This window comes from Hydractinia symbiolongicarpus, chromosome 4, assembly GCF_029227915.1.
Source record: "Hydractinia symbiolongicarpus strain clone_291-10 chromosome 4, HSymV2.1, whole genome shotgun sequence".
NCBI classification, from domain to species: domain Eukaryota; kingdom Metazoa; phylum Cnidaria; class Hydrozoa; order Anthoathecata; family Hydractiniidae; genus Hydractinia; species Hydractinia symbiolongicarpus.
In genome coordinates, this window is record NC_079878.1 from 22812588 (window position 1) to 22824729 (window position 12142).

The window sequence follows — 12142 nt, forward strand, 5'->3', positions numbered from 1 at the left end:
ACAAACAAACACACGAGTAATTGTTTGCTGCATTTCAATGGATAAATATTTTAGTCAAAATGTTTGTGGTCGTCAAATTTAAAATACATTAGATATTGATAATAAAAAAATATCACTTTCGGCTTATAGCTCCATTAATCTGCTGACATATCTTATGTATGTTTGTTATAAAAATAAGTCCACTGGGTGCAACATTAAGTTGTCCCCATATTCTAGTCCTCCTACAAGAATTGTTATAAAAACATATATATAAAAAATTGAATTCAACGACTCTTTCTAGCTATTTACAAATTCTAATATTCATTGAAAAAAAAAATGAAATGTATATAAATATTTTGGCTGTCACTTTAACGTCGTCGTGCCGGTACGATTTGACGTCTGACGTCTATGGTTTCACTTACTATAAGTTAACTTAGTTGCATTTTTGTAGAATTCACTGCTCCTTTTGCTGGAGACGGTGTATACGAAGTAGTTCTTTTCAGCTCTCTTTTGTTCCAATGTAAACATTCAGCTAGACTGTTGAACCAGTCGCTTAAATGATCTTGATGGCTGATACATGGTATCGGGTATACGGACGTTGTAACTCGAAGACTAAAATAAAAGGGACAACGAACTGATTAAGAGCGCTGGAGGGAAGCAACAGCACAAGGAAAGTACCAGCTACTTTGTAAAGAAATACCAGACTAAAGTGAAATGAAAATTTCTTGGGTTCCCTATATAGAATTTAACAAACGTTCTTAACATTTCACTTAATGCTGAAACACAATAGTTAAAACATTATGAAATTTGCACCGATCTAGTTACCAAACTTTCCTTCTTCGTAACTTAAATTTTTTACTACCCTTTCTCCCCCCCCTGACTTACGAACCAATTTTGAGATTCTCTGACTTATCCAACTATTGGTCGCCTTTTTAAAGCGATGCCTTCCTTCTCAGCATTTTCACTCGAATCGACTTCCACACCAGTCTTATGTCAACATACGTCCCTATTTTTTGTTCAGCTTCCGTAGAGCATAAATTGACATTTTAAATTTTTTAAATTATTAACTTACTATTTCGTCCTGTTCATACAACTTGGATATCTGCCATCAAACGAACACATTGGAGAAGAATTACGACTTTCGCTTGAAACAATAATCTATAAAAAATAAAAAAATTAAAACTATGAAAAATCAAATCACATTCGACTCGGGTCCTTAGTATGTCTTGAATTTCACCTCAATTTGACCCATTGTAGTGGTATTATTGTCACGTCCGTAGATTTATTAATTTGTGCCACAATTTTAAGCAGAGAGGTCATTCATGACATAATTAATAGATCATTGTGCCAGCTCATTTTTTTGTGTGAACAATTTAGAAATTTTCCGACTTCCGCAAATTTTAGATGGAGATTTGGGGTATCTAATTTCTGCAAAATTTTAAGAGTTGATAGATTTTAAAGATTATAAATTCAAGCGTATTTACAGTTTGGCGATATTAATTCACTCCAGATTTTTATACAATAAAAACAAACCTTCAATTCAACACCAGCTGGTAATACTATTGGTCGAAACGACAGTGAATGTGCGCAGATGGGCGTGACGACTATTCCAGGTACGCTTGGGTGTACCATGGACGCACCTGCAGACATTGAATATGCAGTACTCCCTGTGGGCGTCGAAATGATCAAACCTAAAATTGAAATTGACAGAACGTCAGAGCATGCGAAAATAAAATGATAAAACTTTAACAAAGAGCAAAAAAGAAGAAAAAAAAATATACAAAAAGTATACAAGCATATTAAGAGCAATGATTGTCACAGACAGACTTACCGTCACCGAGCAGGGTGGTCAGGTAGCGGCCGTTGCAATGTATCTCTACATGCGTCACTGATGATGAAGTTCCACGATCAACAACAACTTCGTTCAAAACCTGAAATGTTGAAAAACGTTTTTTATTGCAAGCTATAAGAAAAGCGCACGACAAAAAATGGGATGCTTTCCTAGCCTGTCTTTGTCATCCACAAGATCATTTGATGACATTGCTTCTATTTTGTTATATTTCTGTTTTTAAAATATTTATTAGGAAAAAAATTAAACACCAAATCCTCGTTACTGAGTAATAAATTTTCATATAAACAACATACCAGATATTCCGACAGGACTTCATCCTTTCCGTTCTCATGCATCTGACGCACTTGACATTTTAACCGGTTACGCAGTGTCAGTCCAACATTAGCTAAAAAACAGAAAGGATGGAGAGTGAAAAAGAAGATCGGAGAGTAAGCAGGGGTAAAAGAAACAAAAGAGGTGGGAATAGAAAACAGAGGCGGAGAGTGAAAATAAAGCTGGGGAAAGGAAGGGTGGTAAATGAAGGGCGGAAAGTCAAAAAAAAGACTCGTATAATTGGTGTCAATATTGTTCTCTCTCCACCCGGCTTCCTATTTATGTATTACAAATTCTTACCATCGATCACTGAATTGATGTCGTTAGAAAAGTTTTTCATACTGAACGGCGTTAAGAAACCCAACGATCCCATGTGGAATGCAATGACGGGTGGGCACGCAGACTACAAACACAAAATAAACAGAAATACAATAATTGTGAAATATAAAAAAGCACAAAGAAGACAAAAAAAAATTCGCAGTCTCGTTGGTGATATCTGTGAGCGTAAAAAAATAATGGCTGCAACTTTAAATTTGCGCAACCGCGATACAAAATTAGCTTTTTTTATGTAGTTGGTAGCTACTTTGCAGAATAGGAACACGTAAATAATTTAATGCACCAAAAAACGACACAGCTATTTCAACATCGATGCAATGACTTTTGGATAGACTCAACCAAAAACAATAAACAATAGAATATAAACTTACTTGAAACAAGGAGCAAACATGAATGAGAGTTCCATCTCCACCGAGACATACGACCAAATCCACAGCTTTTTTCTCACTCTCTAAACAAAAAAATATAAAATCTTAAAATACCTGAAATACATGTTTTTTTATAAGCATAACGCTTATAAGCATATTTAAAAGGCAATTTTTTAGGCATATGCCAAGCATAATTGCTCAGCTTTGGTGAATCCTTCTAATGTATGTTTTTAGGTATCTATATTAGAATACCCGTATACGTCTGTCTGTCTGTCACGCAAAATGGTAAGTAGCAAGTAGCGAGAAGCACGCAATGCGGTACAAAAAGGATAGGTGAACCCGTGAATTTCCACGGGCTAACGACTAGTTGTAATTAAACACAGACTTTCCTGATTCCTTATACACAATAAGACTTTAATTAACACCAATGTACTGTCTGAACTTGCTTTGTGTAATTGTACCCTTAGTTTTGTTCTTCATTTTATCTTACCCATATAGCATAACGCAAACGTAATCTAAGCCTGATTTCGAATTCCCACTTGTTTATAAAAAAACATGTATGGAATAATAATCTGGTTTATAAAAATACGACAAAGTAAGCAATGTAAATTAGCCAACATCGGGATTATTTTGTTATGACAACGATAACAGCTGAAATTTAGGCTTAATTTTTATAGCACAGATAAGATCTTTAATTAGAAAAACAACTCACGAAAAGCCTGCATCAGCCGAGTTAAGTTGGAATTAAAGAAATATATGAAAGATTTTTTTATGAGCAAGTAACAGATCGAAAAAAATATTTCAAAGACCGCAGCTCTTGTTCGAAAAGAAGAACTTTAAATCAGCATAGAATACAATATATGTAAAAAAATAACCATCCATACCTTTGAGAGGTTTCAACTGCTCCAAAAAATCATTCGCAAAATCGTCATCCAATTCCATACTGTTCTGAATGACATTTTCCTCAACGAAAATTGTCATTTCCTTTTCCTGGAAGATAAAACAAAACACACATTAATATTATCCGCCATATTGCAAAAAAAGCAAACTTGATTATTTGTGTATGTAAAAATTTAAAAAAAAGCAAGAAAAACAAACTCTTAATTTAGCCAAATAAAAAAACACGTGAAAAACGAAAATTCCCCAAGGGTATTACTCCAAAGAAAATGTCAATACAGATTAACATTAGCTAGACAACCATACTTTCCCGTCTAATACTTATTCAACCAGGCTTTTTTTCACAAAACTACATAATTTAAACACGAAATAAAATGTCTCTCACCTGTATCAACCATTTTGTTAATGTTTTAAAATGGTCTGTGACTGCTTGGTCGTGATGTTTCTTTATGATGAGTACATTCTTCGGAGGAGAGTGCCATTCCAATCGTTGAACTGAAGGATCAATCATTCCACTAAAACCGTTAAAACGCATTATTTCTTTCAACTATTATTTTTGTTATAATACATAGATATAAAAATATAGCATTAAAAGAATTTACAAAAAAAGTTTCAAAAAAATATATTGAGATACGAGCCACCTAATTTCAATAGACCATTCTATCCTCTATCAATGTATAATATGTTAATAATTAAAATCAAAAACATAAATATTGTATGGTGTTTTTAACATGAAAAAAATCAATTCAACACTTACAAATAATCAGCATCGTGGTTTTCGGAGATCGTAGCTTTTGGTCCAAGTTGTTGAAACGGAGTAGGGCCGAATAAAAATCTCCCTTTACCACTGTTTGCCCTTAAGTTGAAAGTGAAGTTGAATCACAAAAAATAATTTGTAAAGAAAAGAGGTTCTGATTCGAACAAGTAACACGACTCAAAAAAAATATTACTTTGACTTCCATAATTACTTTTTCCTACTTACATGTAAAAAAGAAACATTTTTCAAACGTTTATGAGCAATGCTCAGTATGCGTTTCTATAGACATTTCTTTTTTTATCTTTAAATGTAAATAAATTTGCATATTCCCAATGGAAGCAGATTTATTTTAAAACACATGTAATCCTCACAGCTTTAATGACCTTTTAATTGTTATTAATAGAGTAATTAGTTATAACTTTAATAGTCATATATATAAATCCATTTATATAAAATTAAACAAATATACATGAAATTTTACATGATTTTGAATAACGGAGTTTATATTGCAGGAATAGCCTAATAAGTTGCTTTAACTTTTTTTAGAAGGTGCAGCATAAATAATGTCATTTTTTGAGCTGCCAAGAGTGTTACGAATAGTTATAAAACTATGAGTGTTAACATTTCAAATATTTTAAAGCTTGTTAATTCCATTTATAAATTTTGAATATTTTATATCCTTACAAAATGAGATTTTAAAATCATGAAATTAAATTCTATAGCTCCAACACTTCTCGTCTGACAGTGCATAAGCTCATTATGATCTTAAATTTTAACCATTGACAGTGTTAACAGTGTAACTTTTTTTAAAAAAAAAGTCACACAAGAAGCAACCAAAAAAATATTGAAAACACTGCATAGTGAAGACTAAAAAAAAAACACCAATAAACTTTATGTAACATACCATTCCATCGATCGTGAAAACAATGATGTACTTCTGTTGAGTTGGGTGCAATTATTACCTTTATGGTGGTCATTCTTTAGGCTTTTAACTCGTTGTGGTGGATCAAATGGCTAAAAATATCAAAGTTTAAAAACATAATCCTCAAAAAAAGTAAAACGACATTTTCAATACTGAAAAAATTTAATGCTTTCGACTAGTTTAATCATACTTTAGAAAATTTTGCACAAAAGTATAGATAAATCCAAAAGAAGATAATTGTTATTATATTGCCAACTTAACCATTAAGCCTGTCATAATAAGTTAGCTGCAAACTTAACCTTTGAAATGCATAGTGAATAGACAATGTTGGATTCTATAACACTCAAAATTTCACTTAAAATGTAGAACATTTTTAATGACTGGAAATGTTGCACATGTATATCTTTGGAAATGACCATCTTTCCTTTTCCTGTCACCCGGCTTTTTCCCAATGTAATACCCACTGCCTACACTTCCTTCCTTATACTTCCTGGAAAGGTTTTAAAATAACTTCCAGACACTCAGTGACATCATATCTGTTATAAGGAAGTCAGGTCAGAATGTAACGTAGGATGTGTGTTGTGTTTTACTTTGACTTCCATAATTACTTTTTCCTACTTACATGTAAAAAAGAAACATTTTTCAAACGTTCATGAGTAATGCTCAGTATGCGTTTCTAGACAGTCAGTGACATCATATCTGTTATAAGGAAGTCAGGTCAGAATGTAACTTAGGATGTGTGTTGTGTTTTAACAGACATCGAAAAGTCATGAATCATTTAGCATACTGCACAACTTTGGTTGCTATGGTATCTCTCTCTTGTATATTGAACTTGAATAAACTTAGTAAAATAAATTCAATACCACTTGATGCCAATTTCAAATCCAAAAAAAAATGTTATTTAAATGGAGAGAAAAGGTTTCATCGTCATTAATTTGATTACCTTGACAATGTTAAGGTTTTACGATGGTGTAAAACTGAGAATTGTGTGGAGTTCTATATATAACTAAAATATTAAGGACATGCAAAAAAATAGCTTAACAAACTTGCACAATGAAAACCACAATAAATGGTAGACAAAATAAACACTAGAAGCTGTAAAAACTGATATGTGTAACTGACTCCAAACAGCCATGTTTCAAGTGTTTGTATAACGGTTTTTTGTTGTTGTCTATAAGAGTAAGGAATCAAAACAAGTAGTAGTAAGGGGCGTGAACTAGTCTCAATAGAAAGAAATAAAAACATAAACTGAAGACGAAAATTCAAAGTCTTCACCTTTGAACTTTTTTAAACTTTAACATACTTACATTTCGTTGTGGTAATTTGACTTCTGGAGTTTTGGGCTGTGCAAAATCAACTTCATCCATAATTGAGATTGTGGGGTACTCCACAAAGTTATAACTGTGAATGAAAAAGAAAAAAATACACTCACTCTTATGTTAATTCAAATTTGAAAGATCAGCAAATTCTCAAGAATATTGTACAGAGCTTTATATTTGTGGTAATTTTTATTCTCCACATTTACTGTCGAGTCATCAACTTTCTACTAAATGTATAAATAAAAATCTAAATAAAACCATTTACTGAGAACTATCCTTTGAGTTTCTCACCGTGATAGGAAGTGCAATTATGACTTCATAGCTTTTCTATCTGTTGCTAAAACTACAATGGCATAACATGACCTAATCTTAAAAGCTTGTAGTAATCACAGACAATGACCTACTTAAATAAACAATAGCCGGGACATTTAAGAAACAATTAACTATTAACAGAAGAAAAATAAAGTTTCTATACTTTCCTACTTTTTTGTTTTTAATTCATTTTAATTATGTAGTTTACAGGAGCTGGGAGGAGTTAATTAATAATAAGAAAAAACAAGATAAGTAACAAACAGCCTGCCAGATTTGTTTGTTTTTCAAAAATTTACCCTAATTTGTTATTTGACATTATTTATCCTGAAATTATTAGGTTATGTTACTTTACTTTTTACAAAAACGCCTTTCAAATATAACATCAAGAATAAAAAAAAGAATAAAGCTTAAGAGGATTAGGATTTAATTTACTTTCCCGACACAATGATGATTAATTCAAAACCGAATCAACAATTACATTCAAGTTTAAGTTTTGCATATTTACACATACATAGTTTTGCCTTTGCATTTTCCATTTTCACGTTCCTCGAAGAAGAAAAAATTTACATTAATACAATTTTATTACATCATCTATATTATAATACCCGTATCTGTCTGTCTGTTACACAAAATGGTAGCTTAGCTGCGCGAGTAGCAAGAAGCACGCAATGCGGTATAAGAAGGACAGGCGACCTGTGGATTTTCCACGGGCTAACAACTAGTTTTGTAATTATTTCATCATCTCAAATTCCAACAATTACAACTTGCAGAAGCAGGCTCATACAAACCTACATATTCTACCCACATACTGCAGCTTAAATCAGATTGAAATTATAGCTGCTTTTCATAGCCACAAGCTGTTTAGTGGCCACAATAATAAGTAATTCTTACCCAGGATAAAAAATGTATCTTGGCATTTCGCACTCTAATCTTTAAACATGTTACATACATTTGATCGTGATTTTTTTTTGCTTGTTGGAATTTATAGTGTAAAAAGTGCTTATCTTTTATTGTCTTTTCAGGAAACTTTTAATTATTCGAGTCATTTCATCCTGTAAAAGGGCGTATCCTCTCACCTTGCCATTGGAAAATATGGAAGGAAATGCCTGCATGGGATCCTAGATAGTGACGTTATTGTAACAATTTCTCCTTTGCATTATCACTCATTAAAAAAACCATTTTACCTGTATTTTTTCAATATTTTAATATGTAGTTTTGTCTTTTTTATATGAAACATGATTGATTTAAGATCATATAAACTTAGGCCACTGAAACTTAATTATATACTTCTTCTACGGGTTTGACTGACTCTAATTTTCACGTAAACAAAAAAATAATATCAAGCAAAAGTTTTAAAGAAAAAAAACCCCACATTATCTCTTCCCATTTCGTGAAAATATTATGAGCATAGAAGATAATCATTAATGTTATTTTTTGTTGGTTGAATGTAAATCTACAATTATACTAAACAAGGTCAATCGATATCTTTACTTTAAGACCACTGTTTTTGTGTTCCAGCCACATATTTTTAATAAAAGCTATTATTGAATTTGTCAGTAGAACAACTAAAGTTGGAGTTGCATTATTTTAAAAAATAAAAGTAAATTAATAGATTTAACATGAAAGGGCTCAGGCTCTGTAAAATTTAGGAAAAAATGCATAGAATCACACAAAGAGTAAGCGTTTTAATAAAAAAATATGGCATATCCAGGCTATAGTGAAAATATTGCTATTAAAATCATTACTTTCATGAAAGTAATTACAATCATTAGTATTAATAAAACCTAAATGTTAATTGACATGTGGGTGTTGATGCTTATGATATGTGTTTTATGGCACCCCAAGTTTACATAATTAACATGTACTTCATCATCATTCATCATCATTCTCGGCTTAACGTCCATCTTAAGAAAGTTTTTATATTCCACTGAAAACTAACCTGAAATTTTGTACACATTCTCTCTTGTATTCTTTGCATATTGAATACCAAATGCAGAAATTAAACTAAGTTACCTGAAAACAAAAGAATATATGTCATAATTTTACTTTGCAAGAAAAATCATTTTAACCTGTTGAAAAGAGTTAAAAAATTAATTAAACTTTATTCATCATCATTAGCATTATCATTCTTGGCTTAACGGTCGTTTTCCATGCTAGCATGGGTTGGACGGGGTATATTAATGACCCTCTTCCAATCTGATCTAGACTACCTAAACTCAACTTCCTCTGTATCAAGTATGTTCTTATAACCTCCTGCCAAGTCTTTCTCGGTCTGCCTCTGGAATTTGCCCCAGGAACTATCAAGTCTCTACACTTTCTTACCCAATTATTCCCCTCCGTTCTTTCCAAGTGCCCCAGCCAATTCAATCTTCCTATCTGGATAACATCTTTAATTCTACGGATACTTAGCCTGCTTCTTAGCTCATCTGAACTCTTTCTGTCTCTCAGACTGGCGTTATCTTACCTACAACATCTTGATTAGTCTTCTTCATTTGCTTTGCTATCTTAAATACCTCATTGCGCTGGTCTTCCCTTCTAAACACATCTGCAAATCTGTTTCTCTATGCTTCTGAGCACGACACTTAGCTTCTAAGTAAATATTTTTACTACCACATGATTTCCACTCTTTCCAAAGTTTCCTCTTTTCCTTTATACACTGGTCAACCTCATTATTCAGCCACCAGGTCTGTCTATGTCTAGCTGGTCCTTTCTTCCACCCACAGGTATCATCAGAAGCTTCTAGAACGCAATTCTTCAAAGTAGTCCAAGTACTTTCAACATTGTCACTATCACACTGACCATTGTGGGCTAACTGCTGAACTTTTCACTAAATTGTCTTGCTTCAATCTCTTCCTTCGTTATTATTTCAGAAATTGCAACCCAAACACCAAAAAATGAAATTTAATATATGACACTTATTACCGAATTAAATCATCAATTCCACATGAAATTGGGGCGTAAAATAACAGTGTAAATATTATGGTACAAAAAAACGCTGTGAAATAAAGAAGTAATTTCATGATAAATTATTGCGCTCAGAATAGATCCGAATTCAAAGGGTTTGGTAATATATTGATTTTATAAACATAAAAATGGTATCATAATTGTTTCAAAAAGCTAAGAAACATTTCTTGTTGCCAGTATAATTCATGAAATGGCATAATAATTACCTTCCCTGGCCATAGATAAAAAATTAATATTAGAAGACGCAATGGTTTAGTTAAACTTAAATGTAAAAAAATGGAAGAAACCTCACCATAAGGGTAGTACTGAAGAAGAAATTAAAAGAACAATAAGGTAAAACTCTGGGTATGTTATACGAACTTTGGTAATATGAAGTAAATTACTTTTTTACGAAATGTTTGCTGAATCTTTAAAAAAATGTGTAAAAATGTTCAGAAAGGTTTTTGATGCCGTCATCAACCTGTTCATTTCAAAACGGATTAGGGGACCCAGGTTTGGAAAACTTAACCAAATTGGTCCCATGTGGTCCCTAGTTACCTGCGTTGTGAAAAATCAATGACATTGCCACCTCGTTTCTAAGTTATTTGGCTTCAAAGTTTAAGGTGAACTGTAATGGCTTCATTAAGTTAATATAGGATATTGACGTTTAAAGTAGTGATATTGATATCACGCCGTAACGTCAAAAAATTTAACATTTCAGACATACATTTTTTGGCAACATCCAAGGAAAATGAAGATATCTACTTTGCCTGTTACAGACACACAGAGACAGACACACTCCCCATATATAAGAGATAAGATGAAATTTTTTTAATATACACTATACTATATGATCATGAGAATAGGATTTATTGTATTTATTGTCTTTTCTCGCTAAGAAAAATAAAAGACAAAGAACCCACTTTACACGTCGATACCAGTAAGTACAAAACTAGTGAAAGGAATATTACTTTGATGGCCTCTGATTGCTGTCTTTTGATTAGGAAAAGCCAGAAGACAATAGACGACCTTCTTCTACTAGTTCTTCTTAAAAGATCTCAATAATTTTACGCAAATATCCCTTTTCTTGGATGGATCTTTTTTATTATTGTGGTCTGTTGTTTATATTCTCTACCTAGCTACAGAAATGCTCGCTCATGTGCAAAAAGCCATCTTCCTTCTGTTGACAAAGTTCAGAAGGTTAATCATATAGCTAAACAACTAGATGTATAGGATGCAAATCGTAAAAAATTTCTGTCAAATATAGCTATAAAATTACTTTTTTTAGCAGCGCTGCACGGATGACGTATGACATCTTGGGCTTCGTATTAACTTGAACTAACGCCCTGGGCGCCAATTAGATATTTCGCTTTTTTCTACGAGCGCTTCGATTTTTTTTTACTAGGCCCCCACCCTCCCCTCCACCCCTAGGCTGTTACGACCCTGTAATTTTATTAGGGTTTCCGTTTGCATCGTGTCCATTTATTGAAGGCCTTAACAGGGACTCTACAGCGAGATGTGCCCTGAAGAAATATTCAATAATGCGTCTATTCTACAAAATAAACACAATCATTATGCTTTTCATCAATCCTGAGACGTGCTTATTTACTTTTCTAGCCCAACCTTGTCCCCAGAGCTTTTTATCCCTTTACCAGCGCTGCAATTATTGACAGGTTTGACCTCGCCGTTACATGTACAAAAAAAGACAACAGGTCCTGGCATCGTGGTTGTTTTTTTATATCACGCACTCCCATATGCAACATGTTCTGACATTTCCTAGATCACTGTTAACCTTCTCCAACCTCGTCTCTAGGGTCTCATGTCCCCTTAGCGTTATTACAGAGCGGTCGAAAGCTATCAAAAAGGCAAAATGCCCTGTGATCAAGATTGATTCTTCTTCCACCACCACGTTCACAAACAGCGAGAATAAACTCGCTGTGTAATACAGACTTTTTACGCTTGTTATCAATCACTTTAACCTAACAAATCTCTTATCAAAACAACACTATATGCGAATCCCTCCCTATCGTCCGCATTTTCCAATATCACTTGCAAATATGCTTTGTGAGACTTGGAAACATTATTCAAGCATTAAGATATTCAAACACTTTTTTAAAAGCTTTATATCAGGGTAAACATGGAGGT

The 12142-nt window shown here is 32.8% G+C and overlaps 1 protein-coding gene across 1 annotated transcript; it reads right to left on the minus strand.

Annotated features, from left to right (window-relative positions):
• Nucleotides 1-244: 244 nt before the first annotated feature.
• On the minus strand, nucleotides 245-11332 carry LOC130641887 (NAD kinase-like). Its single transcript, XM_057448899.1, has 14 exons — nucleotides 11277-11332; nucleotides 8994-9067; nucleotides 6731-6824; nucleotides 5406-5515; nucleotides 4502-4600; nucleotides 4130-4259; nucleotides 3732-3837; nucleotides 2851-2930; nucleotides 2444-2546; nucleotides 2125-2216; nucleotides 1811-1910; nucleotides 1513-1670; nucleotides 1052-1137; nucleotides 245-591 (listed from the first exon to the last, which is right to left on the minus strand). Exons 3-14 carry the CDS (start codon nucleotides 6788-6790, stop codon nucleotides 408-410), a joined length of 1308 nt encoding a protein of 435 aa, XP_057304882.1. The 5' UTR covers nucleotides 6791-6824; nucleotides 8994-9067; nucleotides 11277-11332; the 3' UTR covers nucleotides 245-407.
• Between the last annotated feature and the right edge of the window lie 810 nt (nucleotides 11333-12142).

What these genes read in the sequence shown, in the direction of transcription:
- LOC130641887 (XM_057448899.1), bottom strand. Translation starts at nt 6,790, where the DNA reads ATGGATGAAGTTGATTTTGCACAGCCCAAAACTCCAGAAGTCAAATTA. An exon ending in TCAAATTACCACAACGAAAT is followed by an intron (nt 5,516 to 6,730) that starts GTAAGTATGTTA and finishes TGATATTTTTAG; the next exon opens with CCATTTGATCCACCACAACG. An exon ending in CATCAATTCAGTGATCGATG is followed by an intron (nt 2,217 to 2,443) that starts GTAAGAATTTGT and finishes TCTGTTTTTTAG; the next exon opens with CTAATGTTGGACTGACACTG.